General features: G+C 39.8%; 1 protein-coding gene across 2 annotated transcripts in view; it reads left to right on the forward strand.

The window, feature by feature from the left end:
- The first annotated feature begins 136 nt into the window (after positions 1 to 136).
- wnt5b (wingless-type MMTV integration site family, member 5b) overlaps positions 137 to 19,793 on the forward strand; it is a 108,073-nt gene continuing 88,416 nt past the window's right edge. The window contains exon 1 of one of the 2 annotated variants that reach the window (XM_088646796.1): positions 137 to 1,087. In XM_088646796.1, coding sequence (XP_088502922.1) covers positions 1,082 to 1,087 — 6 coding nt within the window. In that variant the 5' untranslated portion in view covers positions 137 to 1,081. The remainder of the gene's footprint in view (positions 1,088 to 19,793) is intronic. The other variant, XM_088646794.1, reaches the window with a different exon arrangement.

Here is a 19,793-nt window from a genome sequence, read left to right on the forward strand (position 1 = left end):
CTCGCTTTGAATAAACTGGTAAAGAAGAAACGTGCCGTTGCCTTTTTAAGGCTGCCCCCAAGTTGTCATTAGAGTACTTATGTGCGGTGAAAGTGCGCAGGCTCCCGAGGGCTGGCCCAGGTACTGGGAGTATCTCTGTCCCGTTCAACTCTTCTCGGAGAAGCAGGAGACAGATTTATCCCAACTCATTCAAACTAGAAGCCTGGCTGGCGATTCACCAGGATCCTCACCGTACACGACATTTGACTGAATAGGGAGACCCGTTTGAGTGTTTAAAAAACCGAGCTTTTGTTCGATGCCTGTTCTCTAGCTAAGGAGCAAAGGACACTTTGGCAAACATAATCTGAAAACTTGTTTCAAAACTTTCGCGGTACGGTGCTAGACATACACACACACGCGCGCGCTGTGAATGAATTAAAGCTGAAGGCATCAATTCAGAAGTTCATTACAGCTACTCTCGGTATCTTTATTTTGTTTAGTTTTGGGGCGTTTGGCTATTCGCTTAATGCCTGTTTTATTGACATTTGCTCTTGGTTATCTCCCGCAAGATTTCTGAATATACTGTAGAATCATTTCAACACCTTGGTCGATTCTCAAACACTGGAGGTTTTCAGCGCTTGGAGAAAGTGCGGTTTGACACCTGTTGCGTTCTGAATATGTGATTGCAGAGTGTCCTGGAAGTACAATTAAAAGGAACCAAACGAGTTGAATGCATGGGAACCTCGGGATGGACAGTAAAAACTTTTTAAAGAGCTTATTCCAGAATTAGTACCTAAATGAAAAACACGCTGACGCGAGAAACGGCGTGCAAAAGTGATTAAGAGTGGAATTTTTGTGCTCAAGAAGAGACTCCTTACTTGTTTAAAGGACTATTCTTTTGCAGGAAACTTTAAACAGGTTCAACTTGTGTACTTAGCTCCGGATTACAAACCATTATTTTTGGTCAGTCCATCGTGATTATATACCATTTAACTTTTCTTACCAAAATAAGGCTTCTTTGAGAACAGATTTCATAACTGAACTTCGTCTCTGGACCAGAAAACGGAATTGACAATTCTGCAGCTGTACATCAGCGCTTAACATGCAGGTACGTTTTGTTAACTTTCGTTAATACCTTAGTTTTTCGGTTACTTAGTTATTCGTTTATGCAACAGTGTATGTAATACATTGTAACTGTGTCTAAGTGCAATTACACAGTACCCGTGCTGCAAAAACTAGAGAATTGAACTTAATTGAAAATCTTTGACTTCGGTTAAGAAATGACAGGCATGCTAGCTTCATAATCGCGGAATCTATATTATTTCAAAATCATGCGCATTTTAAATGTATACACTTAACGTCTTAACAGATTTGAAAGATCCCTGTCTCATTCTGATGGGACGAAATGAGCTTTAAGTTTGAATGTTATTCGGTACCTCCACCGTCCGTGGACTTAACTTGTATCGACACCGGTACATTTTTCACTGTGAATTACAGTGAAATTCAATTCTTCACCAAGATGTTTCAGATATACTTTAGTAAGTACCAGGCTACGTTTACCTAGGAATCGCTAAAACCCATATGATGTCTGAGCTGTTCCCTTGAACAAAAACAAAACTCGATACAGCTAAAAAGGACAAAATACTACTACTGCTACAACCATAGGACGTTAAAGTTTTAACAGCAGAAGTCAGTCTGTGGCCGAAGTAAATTTAGATTTATTTATAAATCCTTCTTGCCTACTTCTAAAATCTTCCGCAGAAGTGTTTTTCTTTTCTCGGTTGTCGCTTAAGCATATGTTCAACATTCTTAACCCATGGGGTATAACTTCAAGGGTTGACAGGGGCCATACAGGTATCGGGTGATTTTGTTCGGGGGATAGATGTAGTTAAGGAAAACCCTTATTTTATGCTTGCGGACTTTCAATTTCAATTTCAGTCTTTGATTCCCATTTATGTTGTATAGTGTTAAATAAATTTAAGCAATTTAACAAAATCCGTTTGCACCTTACAAAACGTACTGTACAACAACAGCAACTCCTGTTGTATAATAGGTTAGGACACCTTGTGTTGTTCTTGACGAATAGCCTGGATTTTCCATTAAAAACTTGATTCACACGTGACTCTGTAATAACTAAACAAACTCGCTTAAAATGCTTCAGTATTTTGGGTTGCAGGAGGTTTGTATTAACGTCCTGTTTATTTGGTAATTTTATCACCAGAAATTCACTCAAGGTTTACTAAAAGTAGATGATACGAAAGTAAGTGGTTAATTTTGAAGACAAGTACTTTAATCACCAATTGCCTTTTACTTTGTAAGGAAATTGATTATTAATATCATTGACTGTCAAGCGTTAGCAGAACATTTTGGATGTCTTAGTTGAGATTGCTAACTGCATCTACTACATACTGCTGCTAATGATGATAACAAGATATATTTTTTTCCTTTATCCTTAGTGGTGTATTTTAAGATTTAAGATTTAACTGGAGCCATTTGGCGACATATGACATGAAGGTAGAAATATGCAACGTATTAACCAACCAATTAATTAATTGCAGATACAATTTGTAAAGATAGACTGTATAAACTATGAATAAAACCTCTAGACACATTCTAGACATACATACAGTATGTCTTGCGTTTCAAGTTTTAATTGAAATGTCTCTTCCAAAAACTATGCTTAGTCAGTCATTCCAGGAAGGAATTTCTCCAGTTCTCCATTGAAAGGGCTCTGAATTTAACTGGAGAGGAAAGGAAAGAGAATTTTGTGTAGTAATCCGAGTTCAGATGCAGCCGGGGCCCGTTTCGACACTACGTTTGCAATTTACTGTTACGGGGTAGGAGAACGCGGATTAAAGTTGGCAATTTTGTTTAACTGAACCAGTTTCTTTCCCCTTCATTCTGTTTCACCAAATTCCGCGAATATTTAATCCGGTTTGGTCTCCGACTTTAGTTCTTAGCTATTTAGACTTGTTAGTAGATCTCCGCGTACGTATTCTTCGTTTTTTTATTAGATTATCGATATTAGATTATAGTTCTCGTTAAACTATTGTTGTGCTGAACGGTCTTTCAGGAACTGATGACAAAATCCAACAGCTCACCCAGCAGGCTGTTTAACCTGTTAATTATATAATCGTCGTCATTGCCATCACAATAATTTTAAGTACAGACTTGAATCGCGACAGAATACAGAAATAATTGAGTGAATAATTATTGCAAAAGTAGGCGAAGTTTAGTTTGATGACTGTATATAAATACACCTTTAAACTAATGAAATCCATCACGTACTTTCAGTGCAGTACACTGTCTAAATCAAAATCTAAACCAGCGTCTCAACTGTCACAACTAAACGCCAAACTGTACTGTGCAGACTTAACTAAATTTCACAAGGACATGATTTTCTGAATGCGACTTTTTTTAGACTGCAGTCTTTTTCAGGGTTGTTTGATTTGCCAATACATGTGCGTCAGGATGACCATAATTCCCATAGCGTATAGGTTTTCACTTAGCAAATGTATCATTTAGATGAACGTTAACATTGTGTATTTAACATGGTGGAATAGTGGTACAGTTTTTTCCCCCGAGTCTGATATATTCGGACTAACACAAATGAAATGACCGAAATCTTAAAGTAGCCGACTGTATGTGTTGAAATGAATCACGCTACATTGTAATAAATAAAAATCCTTTTTAGTTAATTTGACGCAATGGTAACTATAATGTTTATCATATTCATTTTGTCTTATTACAGGCCTGGTTTTCCAAGTTAGTGAAGAGTTTACCCATGACCACTAAGGCAGTTGGGTCCAATCATTAAAATGAGAAGAAAGTGATTCTTGCAAACACGTCGAAATTCAAACTAGAATATACAGTAGTTATAACCCCTGCGCCTCAGTTTAACTGTAAAACTTAAAAGCTTTCAAAGAGCATCAATGTACCTCAACATCTTTATACTTTCTGTTCAGAAGCACGCCTTGGTAAACTGCTCTGTGCATTAAAGGCAATTTCCCTTGAATTGTTTTCTTCCCTACCTGACATTCTGCAAAATGAAATGTTTCAATTTACTATAATTTTATGATTTTGAAGACCTTAATTAAGTCACTATACGTTTATGATTTTGAAGACCTTAAATAAGTCACCTGTGACTAGAACGGCCTACGCTGAAATACATTTTTCAACATTTCCTTATGACTCTAGCCTTCCAACCAGGAATAAGTCCAGGTGCAAGTCATTTTTTCCATTGTTTTTATGTTATGATGCCTAGAATTGAAACATGTATTACAAATGAGTTCTGAGAGGGGCAGGCATTATGCACTCTTAGGTACATTCTTGAGCTATTTGTGTGGTTTACTAATTGCTTCAACAAAATTGCCTTGAAGATGACTGTGATGAATCCACTACACCGTACAAATTTATTCCCTGCTAAGGCAACGGTAAGGATTTAGAGCGAACAGTTGTTGTGGTCAGATTATTAATTTAAGAACTTACACTTTCTGATGTTTGGCTTTGTTATACTCTTGGTGCCTGTTTGAACTAAGACAGTTATGCATGTTCTAAAAATGGTATCATTACAAGTACAAGAAAATATTTCCTCAAAATACAAAAAAACCTCCTCCATTTAAAGATGGTGTGATATTAGATGGGCTGAACTACGAATGTTTGTTCTTTATTGAAGTTTAGTAACAGGTTAGTAAATTTTCCCAGTTAACTCGTGCGCTTTGGTATAAGTTTTGTTCTGGCTTAGTTTTACTTCCAAGCAGTCACACTCTACACTGTCATATATGCTAACATAACACTGATAAAAGACTGGTTTGGCCTCTTTAAAACTCTTTCAGGACTCGTCTGTAAGGTTAATAATGCATATGCAGACTTAACTTTGAAGAGCCCGGATTTGTTGTCCATGTCACATATAGTTGATCAGTATGTAAGTGCTATTCTAACTGGTGTACGAGTGCTTTCAAGAGTTGTTATCCCAATACATAAGGACATACCAGACACCATTGCTAGGCAGTTACAGCACTTATAGTCCATGTTCCGTATAAACCAATAACCAGGCTTCCATTTTCTAAATCGCCATCCACTACATTAATGCCCTCTATTTTTCAGGCAAAGTGTAATGAGTGCCAAAGATAAAAATCAATTATCATGATTACATCACATTGTCAGAAAAGCAAATCATTTTCTGACCCTTTTCAGATTCTCCGGGATTCTGTGTTTTGGGGTCCACTGAATATTTGACGTTATGGGTTGAAGAGAAATAGCCCCAGCTTTTTACTTTTCATATTGGCACCACCAATCTGCAAACCAAACTCCTTTTTTTATTTGACATCAAAAGCCATTCGCTGTCAAGCGTCATGCTTTCTTGAATATAAATCTTAAATAAATGACCATTGGATTTGATTGTATCACTGGCTCTTGTTGATGAAGCCCATCTTTGTAGAATGAAGTTTGAAATTAAATAGTTCTATACAGAGGCAAGAGCCATGGTAATGTTAGGGAAACATTGTTGGTGTATTTTATTTATTAGTACATAATACACATTTAATAGTTTGGGAAGGGGAATACTTGAATATTTCTTCAGCTTGGGTATCATGTGGATTGTTCACTTCTGGTTCTAAAGAGAAGAAGGAGACTGAATGGGCTCCACTATTGTCATGCATGCTTTCTAACTGGGAGTAATGGAAATAATTTATGGTGCTTTTTATTAAAGCTATTGAAACATTACTGCATTGTTTTCACTTCAAGATATTTCAAAGTATAACAGTTTTATAAGGAACAATAAATCTTTGATGTCCAGGAACAGGACATTATGACAAATGTTACTTAAAAAGTGTCAGTTTTCCACTATCCAGCAATCTAGGGTTTAGGTAATCCTTGAGACTTCACCTGGAATGAAAATCTGTGGACAATAGTCTCACTAGTACCAGGACAGGAAAGCCTTGATTTAGAATTGAGGTTCATCAAGTGCAAGTGGTTTCTTTCAGGAACATGAGATGCTAAAAAGTAATTGAACCGATTGGCTGAGATGTCATTTTGTCTCTGTACATTTACCATGAATTGGTACATGAATTACCATGGTGTTTGGTACATATAGACACATCTTATACCATGATATGTCTATATGCTATGGACAAGGAGTTCCACACCCACAGAGCTGCAACTCTATAGGTTTTGCAGGAAGTTTTTTTCAAATTGTGTGCAAGTGTAGTTTTGCTTTGGATAAAAAAGTGTCCACAAATTTCACGAGCACAGGCATTGTCCATTCTTGACCTGTACAAAATGAAGCCTTGTAGATCAATTAGTAAAAGTCAATTTGCATACTGAAAATGATTAGTCATTCATGAGGTATTGAGAAAATGCATGTTACATTTTACTGGGCATTGCACTTATATCATGGTATAGACTAGAGCTTTCCTAACACGTTCATGTAGGAATTGTTAGAGAGCTTACCAAATGTATGTATTAACATGCTACGTATAGTTTATTCTGGTTCTGTTTTGTTCTTATGGTCTCAATGTTTATAAAACATCCGTAAATGACACATTATTATAAAGTAGCTGTTGGAAATTCCTCACTCCTCTAAGATGTTTTTTTAAGGGTTTTGCCAATTTCCCAGTCTCACTGTACCAATGAAAGGCAGAGAAAAAGAAGCCTGAAAGTAGACTAATGTTCTTGGATCAAGCCACCCTTAACAGAGTCTACAGTATATATTTAGACATATTTTAGTAAGTAAGACCATACAAAGTAAATTATCTCACTATGTAAGTGTTTGTATGATGATCCTGGCATCCACACAATTAGGTGATAACCTACAAATATAATACACAACCTTGTGATGTTAAAAGATCATTCTGATATTTTTTTTATCTTGGTCTGTGAATTCCACATTATATTATATATTATATCCAATTTCCTAAAATGTCTCTTCTTAGCTGTGCATCCTGTTGTAATATGTGTAGTTGTGTAATGCCCTGCAGCTCAACAGTTCTTACAGTAGCATTCGATGTTAATGGTGATGTTTCATCCCTTATAACTGCATATGTACACTTATTGTTTTGTAGGTATGTTTTTTTTTTTGGCTAGGTCTCACTTTGATTTCCTAGTAAAACAATATTTGTAAAGATCAGGCTATAGCTGGTGAGCAGCACTACTAGACGTTTCCAGTGTTTGAAACTCTGAAGGTCTCGGCTTTAGCTGACCAGTCTCCATCAGAGCTTGAAAGTCCTGTCAAGGGTTGTGGTGTCTGTTGTGTGAATGAGGCTCAGGAAACTACAGCAGGTTTCCCTGTGAAGGATTGTTTATATATCCTTTATATAACTCCATGATAATCTTAAAATTACTGCAATTATAACACTTATGACTGTACTCAAAAGCACTGATGACCTCGCATCTGTGAAAAGTTGTTTAAAAAGCTTGTTTTGTTAACAGTTTGTCTTTGAGATACTGACATAATGCGTAGACTGCAGGTAACTGAAAGTTACGTTTTTGATAACTGAAAGGAAAGAAAGTAAAGTTTTCCAGTTGCTGGAAGAGTGAGCTTGCTGGGAATGAGAATTTTAACTTCTGTTATCTGGCTATAAAGAGAGAGCTGTGTCAGGAAAATGGGCAGAGAAAGAAAAAACCTCTCCCTTTCATGCTGCTGTATGGAGCCTTAACTTCAGCTGAAATAAAGGCCTGATTGCTTCTCCTCTGTAGCCTGGACTCTGATTCTTTCTCTGGTCTCCTGAAGATGGGTTGCCCTCATCCATTTACCTTCACCTGGATAAGCTTTAATGGACAGGTCCAAACTGTGGAGCAGAGCGGAGCGGTGGCTCTGTGGCTAAGGATCTGCACCTGTGGCTAGAAGGTTGCCAGTTCAAATCCCACAGCTGGCAGAATCCTACTCCGTTGGTCCCCTGAGCAAGGCCCTTAACCCCAACTGCTCCAGGGGTGCTGTACAATGGCTGACCCTGTGCTCTGACCCCAGGCTCTCTCCCTGTCTGTGTGTCTCATGGAGAGCAATACTGGGGTATGTGAAAAGATGAATTCCTAATGTAAGAAATTGTATCTGGCTAATAAAGTGATGTTATGTTAAACTTGAGAGTTCCAACCATCAGTGTAAGTCAGACCTTCGTGTCTTTAAAAAGAAAAAGACCAAATAACCTAATATTGTAGTTCATGTAAGTTTAGAATGAGAGCGAAATCCGTGACAAAATAAATCTGTATCCTTGTACGTTTATGTCCAGCATGACTGATCTTCCACTCCCCCGTGGAAAATCCCGATGTATTATTTTTGTGACCTTCTGCAATTTGGAAAAACTCCAGTGTGGCCCAATTTGGAGGTAAAAGAAAACCCTTTTCAAGCGCGGGTAGTTTGGTTTTTGGCCCCAAAGCAAACTTTTAAAAGTTTTACAATTCCTTTCAGAAAGCAGGTAAGCAGATAATCTGTGCCAAGGAGCAAAGGGCTTTGAAATTGCCTCTTCGTGTCTTGTGAGGAGAAACTGGCCAAGCAGAAACCCCAAAGAAGACAATTGTTGTTCCTCTTAGAAACTCTACTTTATACACATCCAGAAATAGCCCCACATAAAACCTGTCTCCCCACTGGAGTCTTAGGGGGAAAGCAGGAGAGCATACTGAAGAGAGAGGGCCATATTCATAAAATATTAAGATGACACCTGTTTTTCCTAATAAGAATACAACACAATTAAGTTGTAAAGAGTCGCATAAATCTTTCAGAATGTAAGTTTAAAGTTCCCAAAGGGGAGCATAAATGTCTGTTTTGTAATTTTTTAACATGAGGAATTTGCTTTTCTCCCTCCCCAAGAAAAAGAGCAATAAACTTCACGTAGTGGAAAGTGCTTTTAGGATTATGGCCCAGAGCATCCCCAGCCAAATTGTCTAGCGCAAGTTCTGGGTTTCGCCGTGTAAATAATGACAACATGCATCGAAATGTCATGCGTAAATCATATGTTAAAATCCAAATCAGGACTTTTGCCCAAGCCCCAGCTGGGTTGGCTATATCGCATTTGTGATTAGAAATTCTCACCCTAGGTTGCCTCTCTGAAAGACTACGGCAGACAGGTTTCCTGCTAGAGAACAGATATAGCTGAGCCCCTTTCTAAACAGGGCCAAGGTTAAAAAGTTCTACAGCTAAGGTGTAGGTTAGGCTTCACATGGTTATATCTTATTGGCTTCTCCTAAAATCAGGGAAGCATTGATTCCACTGCATCGACTGATTCAATTTACAACAGTGTCTTAACCTCTTCTTTTTAACAATGGGAGGCGTCTGCAACAGGAAAGTTATCTGGTTTGGTTCTTTGGGCCAGTAGTGTTTTTCTTTTTGTACAAAGATAAAAGATGGAAGTTGCTTCTGTAACGTGCTGTAATGATATATGCCATGAAAATTCTCTGTGGTCCTCTCTTGTTCTGGCAAGGTTGAAGTCTGGCCTTCAAAAAGTAGCACTTCAGCACTTGCAGTAGGTTAGAAATCAAAGCTGTTTGATGTTAACTTAGGCAGGTATGAGCGTGCAGCAGTGTTTGGCATCAATAGGCTTTTTCGAGCTTTTTGAAGTCACTGGGTTTTGCATCCTTGTACTGTCCTCCACTGTGCCGCAGTATAGGCGATGTTAATGATGTCATGACTCTTATCCATATGACACAAACTAAATAAAAAAAAACAGCAGTGTGATGTCATACTGCTAGTTTAAGGCAGCATTCTGAGTTCTGTCTATTTTTGGTGTTTCATAAGCCTGTAATTAATTACTTCATCTGCAGATGTTCAGTCGAAGCTGTTTAAATCTGAATTCCCTTCTTCACACTACAAAGAAAATCGGCTTGCGTGTAATGTTGGTGCAGAGCTGAAAACGAGTATAGTCTGCTGGAATAACAGTGGTGATTGTGAATTGGGGTATAAAAGAGTAGTAATTACTGGTTATAATGTGCTTCTAAAACTGTCAAATTAAAAGTGATATTTTTGTATATTAGCATTTTGCTGAAAAACGTCCCCATTATGCTTCGATGGAGATATTGGGATGTAGGACATGAGACTGTTCTTAACAAACTCGGTTTGCTGATACCTCTCCTTTACGACCCCTTTACGAGAATTCCTTTACTGGAGAGGAAGTGTTGCTCTTTAGCAGATGGCCGGACGAGGAATACTCCGGCTCAGGGTTTAAAGGGGATTTTCAAACACTGATCCTTTTGTGTTTTTAATGCTGCCCTTTCCATCTCCATTCTATAGTGTGAGGCTGTTAAAAGTGTCCCATAGTACTTTCCCCATCCCCAGACGCCTCCCTGAGCAGTGCCTGAATATCATTATTAAACTGGGGGTGAACACAGAAGAACGGCGCTCACAAAAGGCAGACAATGAGCTTTACAGCCAAAGCAGTCCATTGACCAGCTGAGCTATACATTTAAGTGGTTGTCGTGTTCCTTTACTTTAACGCCAAGGCTGAGGACCACACATTCTCTGACAGTTTTCTAAACACAAGTAGTCCTCATTGCCTGCTCTAACCCATTCTTCCCCGATGACTATAGAGGACTCTGCTTTGGTTCTACGCCGTTGCTTACATCTAATTATGTCGCACAGTTTTTTTCTAGGACTGGCAGTTTAAAAGCAGTACAAATTCTCCTGCACAAATACCCCTGGTTCACTGTTTTTTGGGAAGGGTGCTCTTAAAAGGGTAACGCATTTCACTTTGAAACGTCCACCTACGCCTATAGTTGTGGTCTGGCCTTCAAACCGTGTTCTAGCGATTTTAGCTTCCTCAAGGCCCTTAATACCTTTGAGAACACAGTATGACTAAAAATGTGTATCGAGGCAGCACCAGAGTGTGAATTTTGTATCTTTGAATATTCTGGGCAACGTGACTTTATTGCAGATGCAAAATATCAAGCTTTTATGTTTATACATCCTGAAAGGTCCACTTGCCACTCCACTTTTACAACAATACCCTGCTTGTGCTGTGTACTGTGCTAGAGTAAACACAGCTGTAAACCATAGATCCCGAAATGTGTTAATGAGTCAGATTATGTGAAAGGCAGTTTGTGAAGTCACTGAGGAGTGTGAATTGCCCAGTCGTTGATTGCAATCTGTTAAACGGGGCTGGGTTTCAAAGTGCCGTTTTGAGCCACATTGGCAAAGGCTTGCTTTGGTTTATTTCTGGACATTGGTGGATGCTGACGGAAATGACCTAGATTTTGTTATACCAGACCGCATTCATAGGCATTTTAATTTTTGTACTTGTTGCTATACAGTCCATAGGTAGTGCGACACACAGTATAGTTACAATATTCACTTCATAATACCATCTCTGCCCCCCTATGTTACACGTAGATCTTACAGAACATTCATCCTTATCTAGCAATGTACACAACATACTCTGACTACGATCTGTTCAGTGTACTTTTAGTCTGGTGTGAGCTATACTTTAGCTGTTATTTCAGAGAGGTAGATTGTGCAGTAATCGTTTGATTTTAGAAAAAGTCCTAGACACAAAGCCGGCGGTGTATTTTTTAAGATGATGACCACAGTATCTGTATGCAGCAGTACTCAGCACAAAATACTGCCTTTGGTCCAGTATTTTTTAAGTATTTATACTTTTTTTGTTTGTGCACCGGCTGTGTGATTTCTGTTGGTTGCGTTTGTTGCGGCATAACAAGCTTGTTCCTTTAGGCATTGGAATATAGAGTATGTTAAAATTCTCTTGAGGTTGCCCTTTAAGTGGTAATTGTAGAAAAAAATGTTTACTCATGATTTCCTTTGTATTGTATTTTTTGTCTATTTTTCTCTTCTTTCCTGATCCTGTTTTTGGACGGTCTGTGTATGGATTGTGTACTTTTCGTTAAGAATTTCTAAAGCATTTATAAACATGATTTCTGCACTGACCAAAACCGTCTGACATTTTGTATAGAAACTCAAAAGTTTCCAAATGAGCAGTTCTTACTACTCGTTATTCACCGAATGGGTACATTTTGTCTCTGGGCGTGCTGAAATGTGGACTGAGAATGCTATGCAGTTCAAATGTCAAGATAAAACCATTTGTTGAGCCCTTCAAGCAAAACACCTGCTTTGTAGATTGATGCAGGTTCAAGGGGGCAAATCCATTTTCGTTTAGAAATTAATCCTGGTTTTGGATTTTATTTAAATATTTTTAGTAAGATTTCTGTCAACATTTCTCTCTGGGGATCATCTGTGGTTCTTTAAAGCTGTGCTCTAAATGGGCTTAGCTGGTATCCTGACCTGCTTAAATCGGGGGGGAAAAAGTTCTTTGGCCCACTTTACAAGCCAAAAAATCACTTTACAAGGATCTGAGTCACTCAGCTAGGTATGCTTGTTCTTATTACTTGTGATCCTGTAGTTCTGTCTAAGACTTTAATGGCAAATAGCTTTATCATTCACTAGAGTCTCAATGTGCCTCAATAATATGGATTAAAGAAGTTGGGGTGAGATGCCCGTGTTGAGAAGCTTATGGTAAGTGTGGTGCCCGCCCTCTCTGCCTGTCCCTCCACTGGCTGGCTGGACCTAATCCCTTGGTAATGAAGCCAAAGCCTAAAGCCCTCATCCAGAGCACATTTTCCGGCTGATTAGCTCCCTTTTGTCTGGTCATTTAAAGAAACATGCCGACTCCGACACAACTGAAGCGCGGAGTCACAGTGCTACAAATTTTCGAGCCTGAGGTATTTTTTTTTTCTTCCGCCCTTTCCCTTCTGCCCTGATCAGACGATGGATTTTAAACAGCGACTATTACAGGGGATTAGAGGCATAAAACTACGCTGAGTGTTTGTTAAGAGGCTGGCGATCAAAAAAAAAAAAAAGCCCTTTATCACTCAAAGGAGTGTAGGCCGTCAAGAGGTTGCCTGGCCCTAGATAACCTAACCACGCTGGGCCCACGTGTCTCCATATCACAGATGATACTTGGACTAATCATAGACATATTGACGCCTGGGTCTGGAAATAATGCCTGTTTATTCCGGGCCCTCACACAGAAGTGGTGGAATATAAGTGCGTTATTGCTTTGTGGTTTTACTCTTTGCCTTGTATGAGTTTTCACAGAGGGGGAACAATATCAGGACTCGTAGCTTAACTCGATTGCAGCCAGATCCTGGCACAGATTCCGCAAGAAATGAGTTGACTGGGACCATACTATAGGAGTAGGTCAGTGAAAGCTCCTTCATGCTCTTTGGTGTTGACTCCCACTGACTGGCATATTTTCAGCCCAGTGCTGCTGTCAAAACATTGTCTGAGTTAAACACACTAAGCTTGCTGCAGCGCTGACAACCTGTTGCCATCAAATACTTGCTCAGTAGTGATGCTGGACCCATATGTGCTGCCTATGCCAGGTTGAAATTAAAAGGGAACAAAGAGGCCATCTATAGAAATGCCTTGGGTTTTGATGATGGGGGTGAGAATGCTCAATTTTGTTCGGTTCCTCGGCCACCATTTAGGATGCCACCTGGCTACAGCAATGCTACAGCAATCAGAAGGTTCTGACTACATGTTCTGCGGTTGTTTACGAATTGTAAATCATAATTTCTCTTTTGGCCAAGCCAAACATCTGCAGAATGGTTCTTTTAGCCTTATTAGTATTGTCTCAAGGGCTCATGCTTATTTAAATGTACACTGAATTATTATTCAGCACTGCGAAGGTGGGTTATGTTCCTAAAGCTGGAATCCAGGCTGTCTTTGAAGAAATCCCAGCACGTTAATACCATGCGTCAAATAAGCATCTCTCTTTGAGCTGAACCCACGCTTTAATGAAACGGCTTGACACCATTTCAGAGAGGTTAAGAAAGGTTTCAAAATCTCTCTTTGAGACATCCCAAAAAAATAGCTGCAGAAAAGGAGAGTTGGGCCCAGATTATATTACAATTTAATCCGCATGCCAATCACAAATTGTAAACCAAGTTCTTAATAATGAGTTGCCATGGGCTAAAGGCAAGAGGCCCCTGTTTTCACTCCAGAACAGGGTTTATAATTTACATTTGGCAGGTGAGTTGACATTTTGATGTAATCCAGGTCTAGGTCACGTTTTGGTGAGTCCTTATTTGTAGATAAGAAGTGAGGAAAAAAAAAAAGAAGAGTGTAGCACAGCTGAGTCATTCAGCGTCACAGGAAACGGGTAATCGTAAGCAGATTCATTTACAAAAAAACTTGCACAGCTCAAACTGCATCCTCCTTTGCCTCAAGGTTATTGGCAGTCGGACCCTTGGGAAGAGGCCTGAATGGCAAAGGAGGACTTTGGGAAGGACGAGGTAGGGGGGGGGTTGTGTGTGGTAAAAGGTTTAAATTGCATTGCAAACTCTCAAGCTCTGTCTGCTTTATAGACTAAATAGGCTTTGATACAAACTCAGTTTTCACCCAGGTTTTGTACACGATTCAGCCCAAAAGGGTCTTCAGCCCATCTGAATTCTGCTTCGTTTTGCCTAAAATCATTTGTGCAATCGCAGGATTGCTGCTCTGTGTGTGTTATACATCTCTCTGGGGTTATCTGTGACTACAGCGTGATTTCCAACCTCACAGTCTCCTCCTTATGGATGCTACTGAGAGTGCCACCTACAGCAAAGCACAGGCAGGCACAGGGGCTGACAGCAGTGTGCAAATCCATTTCACTAGCGCCGGGGGGATCCCCTGCTGTAGGTTACATGCAGATTTGCCACGGTGAACGTTTGTAAAATCAGTTGTGCTCCCACAGTTTGTTTGTATGCCGTGCTATTCGCTGAAGACATTAATACAGGGGCTTGGGGAGGGAAAAGAATCAGGATCTGTTTATGGCACCGGCACTGCTGCACTGCAAAGGTTGTCTGTGCGAAAAACATTTGTGAAATTGAATTTGTCATGTGTCTTTGTGACGGATTGCTGAACAGGCCCCAGTCCCTGTTGTGCAGTTCTGCCAGTGGGGAGATGTGAGAGAGGCACAGACAGCCTTTGAGAGCAGGCAGATGGACATGACGAGCACTATCTGGTAGGAAATGTTGCCCCTTACTGGTCAATGTGTAATATTGCAGCTTGTTTGCAGAGAAAGGAGGATTTAGGGCAAGCTCTTGGTGATAGATTGAGAAAAACAGCACATTCGAGTGCTGATGTGTAATTAGCGGTGCCAAGTCAAGTTGTTCACTTAATTGGGTCTCTCAGTACTTAATGTGTGGTGTTGATCTCCCTGGAACAAGCTGGACTATACACAAAACTCATAGGCTTTTACCAGGTATAAACATTTCTTTTCACACACAGCTGAGATTAAAAACAAAAATGAGTTGGAGATGTTCATCATAAGCCCCCAGCTCCCTCCCTCATCCTCATTCCTTTTTTTTTTTGGTGACTATACAATATGACTACCATTAATGTTAGTAAACCCCAGCCCGGGGAAGTGTGATTATATAGAATCTTTACATGTCTCTGAAAGCATCCTTCCCTTCAAATACTCCAACTGTCTGAGCTCCAATTCGAATATGTACCGCTGTTGTTGTCTGATTTCACAGCATGTTTGAAAAAGTGGTTGTTTTTAAATGTCAGCGTTTAAAAGTCGTTTAGATTGGATTCTCTGTATGTTTTTCTGTAATAAGAATAATGTACAGCCATGACAAATAATATCCATGATAATGGTTATTGTTAACTATCTATACTTCTATAATTATAATTACTTAAGACTTGTGACATCCATGTATATGGACAGGACAACAGACAGGTAACGGTCATCAGCTCTTGTGCAGCGCTGAGATCATCATCATCTTGAAACACGTAAACTAATGTATAGACGATCACCTCTTTCACTTTCTTTCTTTTTTGAAATGTGAATGAACACAACCACAACCAGTTCCAAGGATTCAGTCCCACAGCGTTCTCCCGGTCCTGAGTGGATCATGCCCCAGTCCATAGCTGGTTTGCTGTGCTGGTGTCATTGCTGCCTGCCCAGTACAAATCCTCTAGGTTATGAGGGGCTGTGGCCCATTTTTCAAACAGCACAAGCGAGTTCTGTCCTCATACCTGAGCCTGACGCCTTTTCCAAAAACAGTAGTACTTAATAATTAATTATATATTTCGTTATGCTTGGATTTAAGGTCAGGTCTTTCACCATTGCCATGACAAACTGCGTCAGCCTCACAGTGATCAATGGTCACTTTCTTCTCACTATCTCAGACCTCTACATTTACTGGCCAGATTTGTCTTTCCTTTTCTTCCTTTCTGCAACTCACAACTGGCAGCCCACTGAAGCTCAGCAGGTGTGCGCCTGGTCAGTACCTGGATAGGAGACCTCCTGGAAAAAACTAAGGTTGCTGGAAGAGGTGTTAGTGGGGTCAGCAGGGTGCGTTCACCCTGTGGTCCATGTGGGTCCTGATACCCCAGTATAGTGACTATACTGAAAACAGACGCCGTCCTTCAGATGAGATGTAAAACCGGGGTCCTGACTCTCTGTGGTCATTAAAAATCCCAGGGCATTTCTCAAAAAGAGTAGGGGTGTAACCCTGGCGTCCTGGCCAAATTTCCCATTGGCCCTTACCAATCATGGCCTCCTAATAATCCCCATCTATGAATTGGCTTCATTACTCTGCTCTCCTCTCCACTGATAGCTGATCTGTGGTGAGAGTACTGGCGCACTATGGCTGCCGTGGCATCATCCAGGTGGATGCTGCACATTGGTGGTGGTGGAGGGGAGTCCCCATTACCCGTAAAGCGCTTTGGGTGGAGTGTCCAGAAAAGTGCTATATAAGTGTAAGCAATGATTAATTATTATTATTTGAGGATATAGCAGCATGCAGAGGCTCAGATGTGTTTTTTGTTGCTGTTGGTGATGTTTTGTTTTTCTGGCAAACTAAATGATTAAAACAAAAGTCAAGTAAAACAGAGGGGTTTAAAAGGATTATGTCATTATGTAAAAAAAAAGGTAAACCCACCCCCTAGCTGCAAGTTCACTGCTTGAAGGTGGTTTTCCAACGATGTTACAAGGAAGCTTCTGACAAGCCAGCAGTGTTGGGTTTATAACTTGCCTCTGGTAGGTAGGTTAGTTCCTCTGGGCCTAATCTCCACATTTTCACTGATGAGAAGATGAGGCCCTCTTTCAAAAAGAAATCCTTTTAATTTCAAGTAGTCTTTTGCCAGGAGCACTTTTACAGATTTTTCTCTTTTGAGTTCTTAACTTTTAACACGTCTCTTTTGGCTAATAGTTTAAGATGCGTGTAATCCTTGTGTTTGTGGGAGACCTTGATTTTGGTGACACCCCTGAGTGTATTTTATGGAGTTCAATTCCAAGGATATTATGTGCGATTTAATGTACTTTTTGACTAAACCTGTGACAAATATCTAAGCTTTCAGTTGTTGCAGAGTTAAATACAGCTTGCTTTTTCATCACACTATTTACTGACATAATTTTTATTGGGAGGTGGGGGTATTCGTTTTTTGTAGGTACTGCAAAAATATTTAAGGGTTTAGTGTTTTATAAAGGTTAAGTGTAAAACACCTGAGGCTGATGTGTAAATAATTCACTTTGGAGTCAATGAAAGTGTAAATATTAAGGCTGTTTGTGCTCATTTGCAACACAATAAGACTGTTGTTTTTTAAAATAAATCTCACACTTTCCATTTCTTTCTTAGACTTTTTGATTTATAAGCTGCATTTATAGTTTAGTGGATAGCTCTACATCTCCAGGACCTGCATTTGTGTTTATCTCAAGTTTATGACTGTATTTTCCAAAACCGAACTCAAGGAAAACACTTGAAGAAGAGACAGTTAGCAAACTGTAATGCCTAAACGTTAGATGTTAAACCAGGTAGGATATGGACTGCTCTCAGGATAATGTGGACTCTTGTACAGCTACAGACAGAGGGCGCCCTTTGACTGAGTTTGACCCTGTTTAAACTGAAAGATTCAGGCAAATCTTTCAGCCCAGATGGAGGGCAGACCGGAGCCCACTAGGGGTATTGCTACAGAGCTATTGAACTCTCATGGGCTGAATTCTTCCCACCCCCACACACCCTCAAACGTCAGTATACTTTATGATGTAACGCTGATACTGTAAATTGGCTCCTGTCAGGAAGCCCTGCCTTGTGTTGAATAGGATTTACAGTTTTGTTAACAGTACATATCATATCAGGATTTCACACTCAGTTCCCTGGGTCCCAGAATGCTCAAATCAATTATAGTGACAGGGGGCTTGTAGCTGCAGTTTAACATCAGAAAAGAGCTGCCAGTGGAGTTGTGGAGAACAAAGGCCATGTGATGGTGCAGACACCTCTTTTGTCTTTAATCTCTTATTTATGTTGGTATTTAAAAACAAAATGTACCACACTAAAAAAAAAACGGACTGTGTCTTTAAAACAGGTTCTCTTTTGCACGCTCTTGGCCCTGTAGCTGTGCTGAATCGCAGGGTCTTCTCTCTCCCGGTTTGCTAAGAAAATTGCTTTATAGTATAGATGGATTCTTGGCAGCTAAACCAAACTGAGCTTTAACAATAACTGCAGCCTGAGCTTGCTGCACATCTCCCTACAACACCTCAGCAATAGCTGCAATCAGATCTCTCACAATTAGGTCATGTACACAGCTATGAGCCGGGCCTGAGATATAATTCTCAGAGACTGTTATCACTTACTGCTATAAAAAGCCATTATAAAGATTTTCTATCACAAGAGAGATACATAAGAGGCATCACCAAACAGTGCAAGAAAATGCACAATTGTTGTTCTGAATATTTTAAGGCCAACACCTTTAAACTTCAAACACAATTATCCTTATCCTTGTTAGCATGCTATCATCAGTATTATTAAAAAATGGCATTTTAAAAATGGTATATTATATTGTGCAATACAACTTTTTGTGTACTGTTCTGGTTTGTTCTTTGTATGTTCTGGACTCTTGTTAGTGCACTTCTCACTGTACTGATTGTATTGTATTATTATTATTGTATCATTCGTTTCACTGTTGCTGTGTTGTCTGTGTTAAGCTGCTGTTGCACTGCAATTTCCCTCACGGGATCAATAAAGTATCTAGCTATTTTGCATTACCCTGTCTGTTGCATTCACAGATGAAGCTGTAAGACCATTAAGACAAGGCAAGTGTTCTCTTAGTCAGTGCCAGTCATATCCTCTTGCCCTCCAAGATGGAGATCAACAGCATGGCTGTGTCACGATCCTGGGATGTACACAGCCTGCCGTGAGTAGTGATGGGGATCACCCCCCTCCTGGAATTTGCCTGCACTTCTCCTGCTGTTGCTTAGACCAGTTCAGCAGGGTTATAGGCCTCAAAAGTCAGCGTGCAGCACAGCCTGAAGGCAGAGCAGAAGCCTCCAGCATTCAGGGCTGATTTTGGTGTAGAGTAGCTTCACCACACAGGCTACTCAAGAGTCAGTCAGTCCCGTTTGGTTTGCAGTTTTCATGTTCGGTTTCTCGGTGAAAATAGCAGTGCGATGCTGCATTGTAATAGTCCATTTTAAAAACTGAACTTTCGAAATCGAACTTCCTTCGTCTGTGTTGAAGTCAGGTTCAGTGAAAACGCAATGATGCCTTTCATCCTTGATTGAATAAAGCGGGTTTTTTTCCAAAAGAAATGTCATTTTAAGCAGTCTTCAGTATAGGCACTTACAAACAACTTGTTTAGTAAGGGATAATCCAAAGAGCCCGAATAGTCTTATGTGTAAATGCCAAATGATGATTTAGTTTCATCATACGTTTACTGAACAGAATGAGTCTCAACATTCCTGTATAGATAGTGCCTGTTCTGACCAGTTAAGACTCACTGAATTTCTGTTCCTTGCTACATAATTTCACTCATTTAACAGCCTTTTCTGCCTGGTTGAAAACATTGTGCTAATATTTATGTGCTGTATGCTGTGCTATTTAAATGATGT

This window comes from Lepisosteus platostomus, chromosome 9 (assembly GCF_059453375.1).
Source record: "Lepisosteus platostomus isolate fLepPlt1 chromosome 9, fLepPlt1.hap1, whole genome shotgun sequence".
In the NCBI taxonomy this organism is placed as follows: Eukaryota; Metazoa; Chordata; class Actinopteri; order Semionotiformes; family Lepisosteidae; genus Lepisosteus; species Lepisosteus platostomus.